Below are 17272 nucleotides of genomic sequence, written 5' to 3'. Positions count from 1 at the left end.
TATTGCAAACATTTTTTTTTACTATTATTTCTATAATTACATGTAATTTTACACAAATCAATAGCACATGCCAGTGGCTTAAGAGACTCCAAATGAAACAGTGATCCACATCCAGTAGACAGCGCAGTATTTATAACCACAGATGTGCGTGTAGTTTCAGCAGGCCGCTCAGGACAGATGCACTGCGTGCCTAAAACCAGTTTACTCCATGGAGAAAATTGCACCAGATAAACATGTTTTCCACAAAAACTGCTTCTGCTGCAAGCACTGCAACCAGAAACTGAGGTATGAATCATAATTACAATTTTTTCTTTAATGGTAGACAAAAAATGTTAATTGAACAATAATTATAATTTTAACCCTTGTATGATGTTCGGGTCTGTGGGACCCATATTATTAATCAATAGTTTTGAAAAACTTTTCTTCCTTGTAAATTTGTTGATTTTTTCCCACTCATAACTTGATTAAATTTGATTTTCTTTTTTTTATTACATTTTATTAAAAAACAACAAAAAACGAGTAGCACTTTAATTAAAAATTATGATATAATAAAGTTAAAGGGCAAATATTAACCATATATGCTGTTTATATTGCTTGTAATTGGGATGAAGTAAACATCTGTAGAGTATTTTAACATCAAATTTTTGATATTGTTGAATTAAAAACCCTAAAATGCAGCGGGTCAAACAGACCCACGAACACTGACTGAGTAACAAAAATACGAACAACGTACAAGGGTTAAATATATAATTGCTTTTTACAATCTGATGCCAATATTGATTGAAAGCTACAACATTTTTATGTTAGTCTTTCTTAATCTTCAGGAATTTAATTGAAATAAATAATAATGAAACAACTTCATATATATTGACTATAGTAGTAGAATATTATTTACTCAGCTGAACTGTTGACAATCAAGTCTTAATCATGAAATTCCACTTTTATCAGATTATGCTTCAAAGCTTAATGTTGTAAATAATAGTTAATAATTCTATTATAAATCTTGACATAACTGGAATCATCTTCATACCTAAACCCAGAAATAGTGTATCAAATGACAAAAAAGTGCTATTACAAAATTATAAATACAGTAAAATTAAAGGTGTCCTTTTTCTAAGCTTTTAAAAATGTGCTGCTTTAAATGAATGTTATTTGTATAATTCTCATTACAATACCGCAATGATCCTGTTAGGAAATTGTGATTTAAGTGCTTGGTTCAAACAATATAGAAACATCTCAATAATATTCAAAGGATATTCTATATTTTATAGTTAAAATATTTATATATTTAACTATTTTATTGCCAAAATCATATATACTGTATAGATGCAAGTAATACTCCTAAACCTTTCTGTAGTCTATTTTTGTACTGATCTAACAGTGGTTTATATATAAATGTCATTTTTAATAATATAATATTTTCTAAAATTATGTATTTTATATATAAGTAAAACTGTAAATCCGGCAGCACTTGTCTTACTAAGCACTTTTTCCTCTTGCATGGCTTTAGTCTGCGTAACTACACCACCCTCTACGGAGAATTGTACTGCACGTTCCACTTCCAGCAGCTCTTCAGAAAGAACGGCAACTACGACGAAGGCTTTGGCCACGAGCAGCACAAGAAACGCTGGCTGATGAGCCCAGTGAACGACACCAACCTCTTATGAATCGAATCAGTACGGAGGTATATAATATGCTTTGCATGTAATAGGAATGATTGGTTTCTGTAAATGAACGTTTTAAACAAATTTCAACAGAAATTTCAGGTATTGAGACGGACGCTTGTAACAGCTCTGAAGTACAAAACTGGCAATGACTGACATCTCAAGAGAATGTTGGAGCCTGTTAAAGTTTTGCTCTGAAACTAAAACTATATTTCCTAATTTCTCATGTAAATCATTGTTTTTACTCTGGTATATTTTTATGCATAGATTTGAGAATTGATTCACCCTCCATATTATCCTGATTAAGACCATTTATGTGGAAACTCAAAGGGGTGAATACATATCGTCGCTGTCGGGCGGAAACCTCGTATGTCCAAATTTGGTCAATTTCATATTTTTTCACATATCGATGCTATTAGTCAGTCCCCACGTCGGTCTGTTATTTTTACAAGTTATTAACCAATCTAAAGTCTTGAAAATAGCTTGAGCGCAAATCTCATAACTCCATTGGACACTTCAACTGTCCACCTCTTCCTCACTCCGCGGGAGAGCTTCACGGCATATTTCTCCTCAAGAAGAGTCGCAACGAATCAACACGTGTTCTGAGGTAAATGTCTTCAAAACACTGGGCTCAAAGAAAAAAAAATCTTGACCCCCGCTAGTTCTGGTGCTCGTCTGAGGACAGGAAGTTAGCGCAAGACAATCCACTGCAACGTGGACTAAACCCTGTGCACTGCAGATAAGGTACGGCGTTTTTTTAATTTCCTGAAAAATAACTGTTTTGGAGATACGAGGATTCCGCCTGACAGCGACGATATGTAAAGATTTAGATAAAGAAACATTCCTTCAGCAATATTGTATGAAAAGTCAATGAGATTTGCAATTTGCTTTAAGATTATTAATTGTACTAATGAATAAACCAAATGCTAAGAACAATGCTTGGTTTTAAGGGCAAGATATTGAAAGAGTAACAATCCAAGACAATAAACTCCATCAACCTTAAGAAAATCACAAGAAATCAAACCTGACACGCAAATGAAAAAACGATGTGCTGTCACTTTTTATTCCATGAGTGTTAGTGTTACAGCTGTATGATGTATTAATACTGAACATTTGGTCAGATTCATGACAGAAGGATGAATAAAATTCATATAAATACAAACTGCTAGAGCACAAGCTGTTCAACAGGATGTGTAAACAGTCGTCGTCATCTTCGTCATCGTCTGCATCGTGATTGTTCGTGGTGTTCACGACAGGCATACGTCGGTCTTTCTTTATTGTTCGACATGCGATAGATGACATGGCTAAAAATTCTACACAGGTTTAAGTTTAACACTGTTTTATAGTTTTGTGCTCTTTGGTGACTCTTTAGTCATTTCTTTCTGGTTTCTTCCATTTTCAACACTTTCCTTCTTTGATTTCCTACAAATAAATAAACAAAAAAGAGTTTCAGAGGTGTTTTTTTTTTTTTTTTTTTTTTTTTTTGTGGGGGGGTGTAAAATTCTGGGTAAAAACTATTGGTTTTTAAAGTAATTAAAAATGTGCACATATGCATATAGTAAAAGTAAAAACTGTAAGTTAACAAATCAAGACTGGATCCACTCACATCTTCGTATCCATGAGAGCATCAGTATGATCCAGAAGCTCTGTGTTCAGTGTCTCGGGAAGCATAAAGCAAAGCGCTCCAGCCAGAAACGGTAAACTCCCATAGATTACCATTGGAATGGAGTAATGATAGACATCCAACAGACCAATCAGAGGAGCCAAAATCCCACCCACACGGGCGAACATGGCATTTAATCCTGCCCCGTTCTGCCTGCAGCAACAAGTTTAACAGGTCAACCAGGGCAAGGAAAAGCTACGTAAGCAAAATACATAACAAAAAGGGCTGTTACTCATGATTTACCTCACGACAGTGGGGTACAGCTCAGCAGTGTACACGTACACTATGGTAAAGGAGGCAGCAAGTGAGAATTTCCCTACTACTGCTATGACAGTCACAACTATGGGGTAATCTGGTTTGAGAAAAAGATTTGACGTGAGACGCTTCACACATACAACACATTCATACCATCGAATAGACCTTAGTACATGTATTAAAGTCACCCAGCAAGGTAAAGGTGTAAGAATCCAATAAACATGTTACTGGGTGTTAAAGCATAAGAGACAATCAGTTCTTAATATACTACAAATGAAATCATCAGTAGCCTCATTATCCTGGTCAGGGTTTGTTCTGGATCCAGAGCCAATCCCAGGAATTCTAAGTGCATGGTAGAAATGCACCCTGGATGGGATGCCATGATACGTATTCTAAAAATGTTTTGTACATTTTTACACCTGTTGGAATGGCAAGAATAACCAGACATGCAGTTCCCCCGAGGAGCAACGCTGCACTTTGTGATTTCTTTCTGCCAAAGCGTTCAACGAGTGGGTAGCAGCTAAGGCGAGCCGGAAGCTCTGCAATGCCAAAGATGAGCTGTGTCAGATAGATGTCCAGGCCAAAGTTTCCCACGTTTAGACTGATCCCATAGTACACCAGGCTGATCACAAACCTGCCAAGGGAACAAACTAATGAACAAAGTGGTACAATACATTTAATCCTGGGATTCATTTAGAGATACAAATCTGCATCAAACGATCTTGTGTTATATAAAATATAACGGATACCCGGAATAACGGATGCCCTGATTTTTTTTTCATCAAAATCTTTGGATAAGCACTGCCAACACTGGTACCATTTGAGCTTACCAGATATAACACATGATCAAAGTGCGCTTTCTCAGACTCGTCACTCGGAAAAGGTCCAGCATGCTGCCAGTTGTGACTGTGTTCTCTGCCTCCAGCTAATAAAACATGCATTCACATTACAAATATCATTAAATAAGACAATTAAATATTTTTTGTTTGCTTCAATTACCCTTTCTATTAGAGATTCTGAAACTGTCTTGCCGTTGACTCGGGCTGCATTCAGGATTATCTTCTTGGCTTCCTCCTGTCTCCCTTGGGTCAGGAGCCATCGAGCTGACTCTGGAAGGATCCTTACAACACAGAGGACACACAGTACAGACTTATAGACAAGGCAGACAACAAGTTAACCATATACTTGAACAGTTGTTTTATAAGGACATTGCTGAAAGGCTTCACAGGGGTCTCTGGTAGGCCTCAGACATCACAGACCTTCAACAAAGCCCTACCAATTACTACTGGTACTGCTGGTTCTACTATATGGGTTTATAGGTTTCATCATACCCATCATGCCCTTTAGCTAAAAGACCAACATAGAACCTAGAGCTTTGATTTCACTGATGGCACATGAACGCAAAATTTCACAAAAAAACACACAAACAGACAATTACAACAGACACTAGAATGAATTTCCACAGCAATCATTTTTGCAGGCCGTATCTTATGAGACTGCATAACCACCAACCAGCATTAATGTAGAATGGATTTGTTGTTCAGAGCAAAAGTCTTACCAGAAGTAGATACCAAGAATCAGGATTGGAGCAGACACAACTAATTGGAGGATCCTCCAATTGCGGATGCCGTAGGCCAACCCTGATAGTAGCATCAGCCCCACGGCATAGCAAGAGTGAGACAAGATGGTAAAGAGGGCTCGACGTGATGGACCACACCACTCAGGGCCTACAAAAAGATTAGCCATCTTTTGATCAACTAAGATGAATTTTCCTAAATCTAAAAAGACTACTGCATATTCTTGGTATTTTTAAGAAAGGTCAATAAAAGGAATGAGCAAATTATGCGCTTCATCGTTACCTATAATGTTGGTAGTGATGGTGATGCCTGATATAGTGATGCCAACCACAAAGCGAAGCGCAATGTAAACATAAAAGTTGGGGGAGAAAGCAGCACCAACACCAAACAAGAACTGCAAGGTCAAGGAGAGGAGTAGGACAAAACGTCGGCCATATCTGCATGGGGTGAAACACAGGACAGAAATTTGCCTATTGTCATCACTTCAGCTCCATGTCCTCATAATCACTGGTCTGATCACATTGTTTTGATATTCAGTGAAAATTATAGAATGGTCATGCACTATTCTGGGCCATAAAAACAAAAATGAATACTATTAATTGTGTCAATCCTCTTGGTTATTTTTTTTCTTTAGAAGCACACCTACTTGTCAGCCATTGGTCCAAACAGCAGAGCGCCAATGAGGAGTCCAGCCATGTAGATAGATTGTGAGGTCTCACTCAGACTCATACTGTCACACACCAAGTCAAACTAAAAGAAAAATGAGGTAAGGTGCGAAAATGTCAAAGTGTACATTTAACCCTTGTATGATGTTCAGGTCTGTGGGACCCATATTCATAAACATCAATAGTTTTGAAAAACTTTTCTTCCTTGTAAATTTGTTGATTTTTTCCCACTCATAACTTGATTAAATTTGATTTTCTTTTTTTATTACATTTTATTAAAAAACAACAAAAAACGAGTAGCACTTTAATTAAAAAATGTGATGTAATAAAGGACTCCGGTTTCCTCCCCCGGTCCAAAGACATGCATGGTAGGTTGATTGGCATCTCTGGAAAATTGTCCCTAGTGTGTGATTGCGTGAGTGAATGAGTGTGTGTGTGTGCCCTGCGATGGGTTGGCACTCCGTCCAGGGTGTATCCTGCCTTGATGCCCGATGACGCCTGAGATAGGCACAGGCTCCCCGTGACCCGAGGTAGTTCGGATAAGCGGTAGAAGATGAATGAATGATGTAATAAAGGTAAAGGGCAAATATTAACCATATATGCTGTTTATATTGCTTGTAATTGGGATGAAGTAAACATCTGTAAATGAGAGTGTGTGTGTGCCCTGCAATGGGTTGGCACTCCGTCCAGGGTGTATCCTGCCTTGATGCCCGTTGACGCCTGAGATAGGCACAGGCTCCCCGTGACCCGAGGTAGTTCGGATAAGTGGTAGAAAATGAGTGAGTGAGAGAGAGAGTTTGCCTCACACCTCCAAGGTTGAGGGTTTGATTCCCGCCTCCGCCTTGTGTGTGTGGAGTTTGCATGTTCTCCCCGTGCCTCAGGGGTTTCCTCCGGGTACTCCGGTTTCCTCCCCCGGTCCAAAGACATGCATGGTAGGTTGATTGGCATCTCTGGAAAATTGTCCGTAGTGTGTGAGTGCGTGAGTGAATGAGAGTGTGTGTGTGCCCTGTGATGGGTTGGCACTCCGTCCAGGGTGTATCCTTCCTTGATGCCCGATGACGCCTGAGATAGGCACAGGCTCCCCGTGACCCGAGGTAGTTCGGATAAGCGGTAGAAGATGAGTGAGTGAGAGTGAGTAAACATCTGTAGAGTATTTTAACATAAAATTTTTGATTGTGTTGAATTAAAAACCCAAAAATGCAGCATGTCCACCAGACCCACGAACACTGACTGAGTAACAAAAATACAAACAACATACAAGGGTTAAACAATAATTTGTTTCTTAGTATCCTTCTACTTTCAAAGCCATAGAATAACAAAGCATCATAAAGGGTCTTAATTTTGCTCTTCTGAGGAAAAAACTTTGTCAAACTCAAGTTTAGAAAGCAAGTTACTCATGCAAGGAAGCTTCTCCAGGTCCCGCTACAACTCTGCCTTGCTAACACCCTGGACCAGCGTTACCTGTCGGTGGACAGATATCACCTTATTCCTATGCTCCTTATACAAAATTCCTGATTATATGTTCTGACAGTTCCCAAGCTCTCTTGGCCTTATCCCTAATCTTTGGCACCATCGTAGACAATGACCATCAATTTTGAAAATCCCAAAATAAAAGATGGCAGTCTTTATTCTAGTTGAATGCTAGCTGTTATTGCTAGAATAATTAGTTTCATTTTACACAAATAGTCACCCTTGAAGGTCTACGTAAATTAATGGATAGGATTAGCTTATTTCAAACCTGAAAACTGCAAACCATACTAATGTCTTGTAGAAGGTTAGAGCATCTGAACATCAGCCACTTGTGGGCATCATTAGTGATGAGCTAGGTTTTAATTTGTCAAGGAACAGTGAATGAGAGTGTGTGTGTGCCCTGCGATGGGTTGGCACTCCGTCCAGGGTGTATCCTGCCTTGATGCCCGATGACACCTGGGATAGGCACAGGCTCCCCGTGACCCGAGGTAGTTCGGATAAGCGGTAGAAGATGAATGAGTGAGTGAGTGAGTGAGTTAACTAAGTTAAAATTAGCCTTTCCTTTCCTCATGTGATTATTTGCTAACCAAATGTGTAGTGTCAGCAGTTTGTGTGGGTGAGAGAGGAACAGTGCTCTAGTTAATATTAGAAGGTTCCTAATAAAGTTATTCTTTGACTAGTCACATGAATGTTCTTCTGCATGGCTGGAACCTTGAAGATGGTCCCAACCATGCAGATGTGGTGTTATGCCCCTAACAACAGCTAGAAAAGATGCCATAGAGGAAAGGACATGGTAGCCTTCACGCTCCCTGGCTGGTAGCTCTTGGGGAGAAATGCCTGATGGCCAGGAATTGCAATTGAATTGCAATTGAATTGGCCAGGACTAAATTAGAGAGAATATTAGGTGGGAAAAGGGTCTCCCAGAGGGACAAACCCAGACAGACAGATCTGTATACACCTCATACCTTTATCAAGCAGGATTGTTTATTTTAAGAACTTCGTCTTACCTCAGTAATTAAGGTGCTACTCCCTTGAGGAGTTTGGTAAATCCAGCCATCTCTGCATTTCTCTGTAGCATTCAGTCCATAGGCTTCAATGACTTCAAGTTCAAGTTCTACAGGCGTGAACATTTGACAGCTCTCATAATTGCCAGCTGAGTCTTTAGGGACTGTCAGATTTAGCTGGTCCTCGTAAGTCAGGTTCGGTCCTTGTTTCCGTATCCAGTTAGTATTGCAGTTGTGTGGGAAATTCAGCGCAGTAAACACCTGGACAAACATGTGGAAAGCTGAGAAGATGTTGGGGAGGCATACGACCCCAAGGAGGCGCTTCTGGAAGGGGCCAAAATCGCCAATAGCTGATAAAATCTGGCTAAATTCAATCATTTTGATCTAGAATTTTAAAAATTCTAGAAAAATTTTTTCTAGAAAAAAAGAATTCCTTTACAGTTAACACACCGGTTTGCCCATGTGGAGAGGAATTAATCTTTAAACCAGTTCAAACAAACAGCAAAACGTGCGCACAAATATTTGTCACGTATTGTCCTGTAAGCATGAGCTAGGGACAAACAGCAAAGAGACAAGTTGAATATTATTTCTTCTTTCTTATTAAGTAGTTGTAGTAAGTTTCAAATAGAAAATCATTTCCTTGAATCCGTTCAGCAAGAGCCATAAATCGGAGAGACTTGAGAAGCGCCACTGTGTGTGTGTGAGAGAGCGAGAGAGAGATCTCTAGAACTACTCAGGGACTTTGGAGTGAATAGAAGCACGTGTGCAAGAAACTTTGACACTTGGACAAAAAAAAAAAAAGCTGTCAGTAAAAGGGAGTGCCAACACACAATCGACTATCAATAACAAATAAACGACCAATAAATCATTTCACATTTCAGGTCTGGACTTCAGACTGGAACACGTTCAGTTCTGCAACAGAAAAATACTTAGTAAAGAAAAAAAAAATAAAGTCTCATAATAAAGTCATAGACAAAGTCTGAGACATAATAAAGTCTCAGTCATTAGATTAAAACCAACAATCAACTAATCCTTAATTGATCATTACTGAAAACACAGTAATATACACACACACACACACACACACACACACACACACACACAAAACCACTATAAAGATTCAAACAAGCTGATATGTTCATTCTTTATTGATTTTAAAATAATCAGAGAAACATGCATCCAAGTTCAAAACCAACAAGAGTGCCAATGAGCGGAATGAAAAAAAAAAAACTAATGCAAAAAAAAAAAAAATAAAAAATTAAATATCTTACATGTGGATGTTATTGCCTGTCATCATTTAAGTGTGAAGGTCGTCTGTCCAAACACTACAGCATTGCAATAATACATTTCAGCAAATAAAAAGTAGGGATGTGTGTGTGTGTGTGTGTGTTGAAGCTTACAACAAAACAGGGGACAACAGCATCAATCAGATTTTACTTGACAGTCTAATAATGCTGGTGAATGGCACAATAAAGGTTTGTTTTCTCCTCTTTTTTTTTTTTTTAAATATTTTATTTCATTTCTCTTTAATGGAATTCACCACATCAGCATACAAGGGTACTTGATTCTAAATATTCAATAATTCATAATAACATTTGATTTATTTATTTTTTTTATAATATCTAACATTTTAAGTGTCTGGAGTGATTGAGAGTAAAATTACACTCACAGAAAAGGTAAAAAGAATTAAAGGCCGTTGTTAGGAAACTCATACTATAAATAGGAATACCAGAGAAATACTGGATTTCTGCCCAAAACTGTTGCACGAAATGGCAGGAAATCAGAAATGACTGAGAAACATGCGTCAATCATCACGTACGTGTATAAAAAAAATCCCAGACCCCAGTGTTAACGTGAGTCACGCCAGCCTCCGGGGGTGTTATATGAGATTGCAGGCGAATGACAGACGTCTTGTGTAACCTGGCAAATTCTTACCATTGAATATAGAACACTATTACAGGTCAGATTTTCAGTAATCAATAAAAACAAAAACAAAAAAAGAAAAAGAAAAAGAAGAAAGCATGAGCTTTGCGATGTTTATGTGCTAAAAGCAAGCTGAGTAGCTTCTCACTGTTCTGCCGGTGTGGTGATGAGCTATGGAGTTACATTCAGTGTTTGGGGGCGGGGTTATTAAATCAGACAGACCTCCTCCACACGGCTAGGGAACGGTTACGTGTGCTCCAGTCAGGATTTAGCGGGTGAGAAACTGAAGAGCTTGGTGTGCTTTGGCAGCCTGGTGTCGTGCCCCACAAACCGTATTCGTGTGTGTGTGTGTGTGTGTGTGTGTGTGTTGGGGGACGAGGTTTTAAAGGCAATGAGTGACACAACCAATCACAACCCTAATTCACGTTATTTACAGACAATAAATTCATTACAGGTTCAGCCACATCATTGAGGGGAGAAGAAAGAAGAGAAAACCCCAAAGAACAGACAGATTTAACACCAGAGAGACGGGGACACGGGTTTTGTTTGGCTTTTTATCATCCGCAAGGAACATCGTTCATGGTTTTATAAAAGCATTAACGTATGTTTATGGCGTAGTGATGTAGTCACAGAGACGTGTAATATGTTGGGGAAGAGAGGGATGGGATGTGTGTGTATATATAGTTATATAGTTTTATTTAACTTTAACATTTCCACATAGGACTTTACACCAAATCCCTAAAATTTGTAGAATATCTTTAAAACCAAAGACAGTGATTGCAGAGAAAGAGAGTGTGAGAAAGTGATAGAGAGAGAGAGAGAGAGAGAGATAGAGAGAGAGAGAGAGAGAAAGTGATAGAGAGAGAGAGAGAGAAAGTGATAGAGAGACAAAGAGAGAGAGAGAGAGAGAGAGAGAGACAGAAGGGGAGAGAGAGAGACAGACACAGAAAGAGAGAGAGACAGAGAGAGAGAGAGAGAGAGAGAGAGAGAGAGAGAGACAGAGAGAGAGAGAGAGAGACAGAGAGAGAGAGAGAGAGAGAGACTTATGCCAGTAATTCATTCATTCAGACACAGAGAGAGAGAGAGACAAAGAGAGAGAGAGAGAGACAGACACAGAGAGAGAGAGAGAGAGAGAGAGAGAGAGAGAGAGAGAGAGAGACAGAGAGAGAGAGACAGAGAGACAGAGAGAGAGACTTATGCCAGTAATTCATTCATTCAGACACACACAGAGAGAGAGAGAGAGAGAGAGAGAGAGAGAGAGAGAGAGAGAGAGAGAGAGAGAGAGAGAGAGAGAGAGAGAGAGAGAGAGAGAGAGAGAGAGAGAGAGACAGAGAGACAGAGAGAGAGACTTATGCCAGTAATTCATTCATTCAGACACACACAGAGAGAGAGAGAGAGAGAGAGGGAGAGAGAGAGACAGAGAGAGAGAGAGAGAGAGAGAGAGAGAGAGAGAGAGAGACTTATGCCAGTAATTAATTAATTCTATAAATTCATGACCAGAGGTGGACAAATCAGCAGCCTGGAACAAGCGATTTTTTGACCAGGCTTTTTATTCTTATTATTTATAGTTTCTAGTTGTCTGGGGAAAAAGAAAAAAAAAGGTTCCAGAGTAAAAAAAACTATTAAGGTTTTACTGACTTTAGCAGAACAAACACTTTAGTACGTAGCGTCACGTTTACGCCAAACTACCTACTAAAATGTAGCACGTTTTCTGCCGCGTTACGCAGACGAGAGATGTTCTTGCGGCAGGAATTTAATCCAGGTGGATAAAATGCAGCAGCAGAGCTACTGTGGGAGAATCACAGACTGGAAACGTTGGTCAGCGACTGACTGTGAATAAAACATGCCATGATGCATATAATAACCATCAACACGGTTCTTTTTTTTTAGTAACTAAAAGCGTTTCGGAGCAGCCGCTTGTCACTCGTTCTTAAATGCACAATTTGTCCACCTCTGATTAGGGGTTTCGTGTGTGTGTGTGTGTGTGTGTGTGTGTTGGCTCATGTACTAGGGGCTTCCGAACAACAGTGTTTGCATTGCTATAAAAGCCAGTGCATCACGCAGACAACGAATTCTGTACAGCAGCTGAGAATAAGAGGAGAGGAAAAAACAAACAAACAAAAATAAAAAAAAAAATTGGCCGATTGGCCGATTTGTCTGGTCAGGATAAGGCTAAAAGTGTGTGCTGTAGTAGGGCACTCGGTTCAGTTGAAGTGTGCTAGCTGTTTCCTTCAGACCAAAGACCACTAAAAAAAAAAAAAAACTACATGTGTAAAGAAAAAAAAAAAAAAGTTTGGCTAGAATAGACTTCAGGAAAAAAAAAAAAAAAAAAGCCTTTCTCCTTAGACATGCATTCAGTAGCTCATGAATATAAGGCATTGTTTCATTAATCAACATTTTAGGGAGTTAGTTCAGATTGTGCACATGTCGGGACGTATGTTACAGGAGGAAACAGAAAGAAAAGAAAAAAAAAAGGAAATGAACACAACGTGGGTGATGGCGAGTGAAAAAAAAAAAAATCCTTCTACGTTATTGGCTGTAAACTTTAGTCGACAGATTCCTATAGATTCTGATCTCATCCTTTCACCCCATTGCCTTCCACGGCTGAAAGGTTGGAGCTTTTAATCCTATGGGCTCGCGACACGACACGCTACGCTTTTCTTTGGCAGAAGTGGTTTCTCAAACGGTGGGCAGGGGATGAATGTGTCATTCTATTGGTGTGGTGGTGGGTTTTTTGTGTTGTTTTCGTTGTTGTGTGTTTGTTTTTTCACATTTTTAGGCAAGTCATGGTCCCTGCATGGAGGCAAACTTTAACTGATACTGAGCTGAGCGAATCCCATGAGTTTAACGTCGTCGGGAATCTCGGAGCCTTCGACACCAGACGCCTGGAATGAGAGAAAAGTTAGAATCGTTCCCGATGACCAGTCCTCGTTTCTATAGAAACGAGCTGACGAGACGCGTTTTAGACTCACCAGCTTAAAGGTGACGTTTTTATTGGCTTGAGGCTCATCGACTATCTTCTGCAAATTAGCAGCAACTATAAAAAAAGAAAAAAAGAATAAAACACATATTGATGATTAATGTTCATCGCTGATGTTTAACAACAAGCACAATAAACTTTATAAAACTACTTTTATTTAGTAATATCGGAAGCTTAGTGAGGAGCAGAACAGCTCACCAGTTCACAGCTGTATTTTTATTACATCGTCAAAAGCGAGAGCCGATCGTTTTAAAGTCAACACGTTTATACACAAGAACGTGTTCGAGTTTTTTTTTTTTTTTTTTGCTGTCAAAATTTTTAGGTAACTACAAAATAAAGACATTTATTATTGAACAGAAATTTCACACAGGAACTTAGTAGAATATGAGAGGAAAAGAAATTATAAAGGAAAAAACAATCGATAAGGAAAATAAAGGGTTACTTACCTATAACTAAATCCCTCCCATCTACCAGCCCCGCGGACACCAGCTCCTGGGACACTCCGTCTGCCGTGTCTACGGAAAAACCCACAGCGAGGACGTGAGGACGAGGAGAAGAGGACAAGAAGAGGACAAACCACTGCGGTGTTCAATAACGACAGACTTGTCACTTGTCGAACTTGCGACTTTTTTTTTATTTTATTTTATTTATTTATTTAAGCGTGTTACTACATACTGGTGGAAACTGTGTGCTTTAGAAGGTAATAAACTGATTCCAACAGAGACTGTAGTAACCTGGCAGAGCAACTAATCTAATCACTAGTCTAAATCACTTCACACATTCATATAAGGATTAAAAGCCCATAATATTGTACTGACTAAGATAAAGTGAACACTTGCTGTCTAAAAATAAGCCCCGGGGAAGGAATCTAACTAAACTATCACCATGAAGGTTTCATTAGATCATTATTTAATCTTTTCTAATCGATAGAACACGACAAACAATTCCAAATTGCTTGTTATTGACTACAGATGCTCACTACATCGGGCTCACGGCAGTATTGGAGCCAGTTCAACACCGTGTGAGATTCAGCCACAGAAAAAGGCTAGAAAATAATTCCATTAAGTGACTTTTGACATTTTAAGGCTACAATCTTATAGATTATATAAAGGTTATTATAAGCTTACTGTACCTCGTCCAGGCATGAACTCAAATCGTATGTCGTTCAGCTCTTTTTTCAGGTTTCTGGAGAACAAGAAGAGAGAAATCCTAATGATGTTGTGTATAACCAGAGCTGAAGAACTGCCCTGAATGATCTGGTGACTGTTTAACGATGTTTATTGTGCTGACAGAAGATGAGCTTCGTATTTAAGACACCGGACAAGATTTATGACAGGAACGTGAGAGTAGATTGACGCCAAACGTCTCACAGTACATACCTCAACCTCAACACCAGGCTGATGGGCGACTTGGAGGCATCGCTGGCAGTGACAGGGGCAGGAACCGGGGCTGGGACAGGGGCTGGAGCAGGGGTAGGAGTAAGGACCTGAGGGTTATATGTCAAATGTGTGAGCATTCCAGCAGGGACTTTAAGATTTCAACTCAAACACATTTCAGCTGTGAGCTACACATCAACTTGAGGTTGTTTAAACTAGTAAACGTCTTTAAGGTGTTTTTCTGAAGCTGTAGAAATCACACATCACGGTGTAACAGCTTCATTAACTTCACACTGCACACAATACTGTAAAGTAAAAACTATTTCACTTCATCGGTCTATAATCACTAAGAACATTTGTTTTATACTTGGAGCTGGAAAAGAACCTGAATTGGAAAGGTAAAGGAAATGAACGGCGGCAGCTCGAGCTTGAACCCTGATCCTCTGATCAACAACCCAGAGCCGCTGCACAGGACACGGTACACACCGCTGAACACACTCCTGTGTGAAGAGGCTTACCTGGGCGAGGTTAACCAGAGCAGGTGGGGACTGTGAGGACGGCACAGCCTGCCCACCAGACTGAGGTAAATCGGGGTGAGCAGGAGGTCCTCCTGTCTGGAGGTGACTGCCGAAGGGCTCCGCTGGCTGGAAAAGCTGCTAACGGACAAAACGAGACAAAACCAACCAAATTCCTTTTAGGTCCAACTCGAGAAATAAACATCATACGTGATGAGTCAAAGTTTCATCCACGGTTTGCTTAGAAGCCAGTTTTCACTTCTCAGCCACCTTTCTACCCAAATCACAGCCCAGACACTAACGACCTTCTGCATCAATTCTGAATCATTTCTGATGATGGTTATAATGATGTCTACAATGTTTTATTGCTGTTAGATTATTATTGTATGTGATTTATTTATTTTGTGGACCCCAGGAAGACTAGCTCTCACTTTGGTGACAGCTAATGGGGATCCATTGTGTGGGATCCACAATAAACATCACAGGTTACACGATCCATCAACCCTCTTCCAACATACAAAAAAACAAAAACAAGTAAATAAAAATACGTGCAGCACATAAACCGTCGATATGTTCATGCCTGATTCTCTGGTCATTTTGATTACAAGTAAAGATATTTATCAGTCTGTTACATGCTGCGTACAAACCAAATGGAGTTTGTGTGTCCCCAATAGTTACACAACGTAATGTGTTGTTCCATGTAATGCCACTAGGGGCGCCATGTATGGGGAGAATAACAGTGCAGACACCAAAATATAGGAGCTCTTACCTCTGAGTTCGGAGTGCCTTCCTTTACTCTTGGAGACTGAAGGGGAGAGGGAGAGAGAGAGAGAGAGAGAGAGAGAGAGAGAGAGAGAGAGAGAGAGAGAAGAGAGAGAGAGGTCAGTGTTCTTGTAGAAAAGTACAATAATTCAGCCTTTGATCTGATTTCTAAAGCAGTAGTAGGGAAGAAGTTCGGGTTGCCAAGCGCTGCCATATTTAAGCGTCTCAATGCACACACTTTTGTTAATTATTTACCCTTTTTTAATCATCCATCTTATAATGGTTTGGTTTTTAATCTAAGGCTCATATACACCACCATATACAACTCCTGTGGTACATAGAGGGGTTCGTTAATTTGTGGGTTAAAATCCGCAAACACTGATTTCTCTCTCAAAACAGGCTCCGAGTCGTCTGACGCCGCTGGACGATGGTGAACATGATCAGATTGTGTTATCTTCGATAAATTATATGAGTCTGTTTATGAGCTGATTTGTTGTGGGACTCTGCACGTGGAGGTCATTTAACCTCGTCAACATCGTCGCATGAAATAACTAATAACGTTTATGACGTTAACGACTTCCATGTAAACTGGCAGGCAAACGTTTTTTAAATGCTCTACGTTCTAATCTAATCTGAAAAAAAACATCTTTATAATTCAAGTTACACACTTCAGGGAAACACATCTGCATTATGAAGACGTCTAAAGGACGGACAGGTTGGACACCTGATTAGGATCTGAAAGATAATAAACGCAGCACACACATTTAGTGTTTGCTGTAATATCACATCTACAGGTGTTTAAACACTTCTGACTGCAGCGTAATTTAATAAGTGAGGGTTAAATATAAGACTCAAGACCGCCATGTTTTTCACCGTTCGTTCGGCCGACGAGGAATTCGTTCCATTACAGAACTAAAAGATGGAAACGTGTAGCATTCAAGCATGTAGCGTAAAGCACGAGGTTTACAGAGCTTTTATTTTTGGTCGAACGTGTTAACGTTGGACTTCGTTAGGACTGAAATTTGATCGTTTGAAATCCTTCTTAAACACGAGGTCGCTTCTGGCTGGAAAAGATTGCTGTGATTAAACCGATTCAGGACCTGGAGCTCGATCAGGATCGAATTGTGAAGCATTAAATTCCTTCAGCCGGACGTCGACATGCCTGAGAAATGAAATAAAACTGAAACCAGCGCTCCATAACAAAAGTGTGCGTCAGACACGAAGCCGGTGTGTGTTAGTGCTTTACCGATTACTGAGAGCTGATTATTCGCCCGTCGGTTAAGTGGTTAAAAGAAGTCGTTGATTTAAAAGGTGAGTTGTGAACACACACACTGAGCGATACAAATGGCATCCAGGAAAAACAACCTCCCAAAATATAGAAATAATAATATAATTTTTTCTTTTCTGTCTTTTTTTCT

The 17272-nt window shown here is 39.6% G+C and overlaps 2 protein-coding genes across 6 annotated transcripts in view; both read right to left on the bottom strand.

Annotated features, from left to right (window-relative positions):
* Positions 1-2700: 2700 nt before the first annotated feature.
* Positions 2701-9023, bottom strand: slc22a13b (solute carrier family 22 member 13b). The gene is made up of 10 exons (XM_060861232.1): positions 8302-9023; positions 5806-5909; positions 5442-5596; positions 5141-5309; positions 4582-4702; positions 4413-4507; positions 4002-4216; positions 3571-3679; positions 3271-3480; positions 2701-3086 (listed from the first exon to the last, which is right to left on the bottom strand). Exons 1-10 carry the CDS (start codon positions 8674-8676, stop codon positions 3005-3007), a joined length of 1635 nt encoding a protein of 544 aa, XP_060717215.1. The 5' UTR covers positions 8677-9023; the 3' UTR covers positions 2701-3004.
* Positions 9024-11376: 2353 nt separating this feature from the next.
* oxsr1b (oxidative stress responsive kinase 1b) overlaps positions 11377-17272 on the bottom strand; it is a 45196-nt gene continuing 39300 nt past the window's right edge. Inside the window, exons 12-18 of one of the 5 annotated variants that reach the window (XM_060861824.1) lie at positions 15862-15897; positions 15096-15233; positions 14581-14687; positions 14334-14386; positions 13648-13716; positions 13194-13258; positions 11377-13106 (exon numbers count right to left, since the gene is read on the bottom strand). In XM_060861824.1, coding sequence (XP_060717807.1) covers positions 13032-13106; positions 13194-13258; positions 13648-13716; positions 14334-14386; positions 14581-14687; positions 15096-15233; positions 15862-15897 — 543 coding nt within the window. In that variant the 3' untranslated portion in view covers positions 11377-13031. The remainder of the gene's footprint in view (positions 13107-13193; positions 13259-13647; positions 13717-14333; positions 14387-14580; positions 14688-15095; positions 15234-15861; positions 15898-17272) is intronic. The other 4 variants (XM_060861825.1, XM_060861820.1, XM_060861821.1 and 1 more) reach the window with 4 other exon arrangements.

This window comes from Tachysurus vachellii, chromosome 25 (assembly GCF_030014155.1).
Source record: "Tachysurus vachellii isolate PV-2020 chromosome 25, HZAU_Pvac_v1, whole genome shotgun sequence".
NCBI lineage: Eukaryota > Metazoa > Chordata > Actinopteri > Siluriformes > Bagridae > Tachysurus > Tachysurus vachellii.
This window is presented reverse-complemented; position numbering and strand designations above follow the sequence as displayed.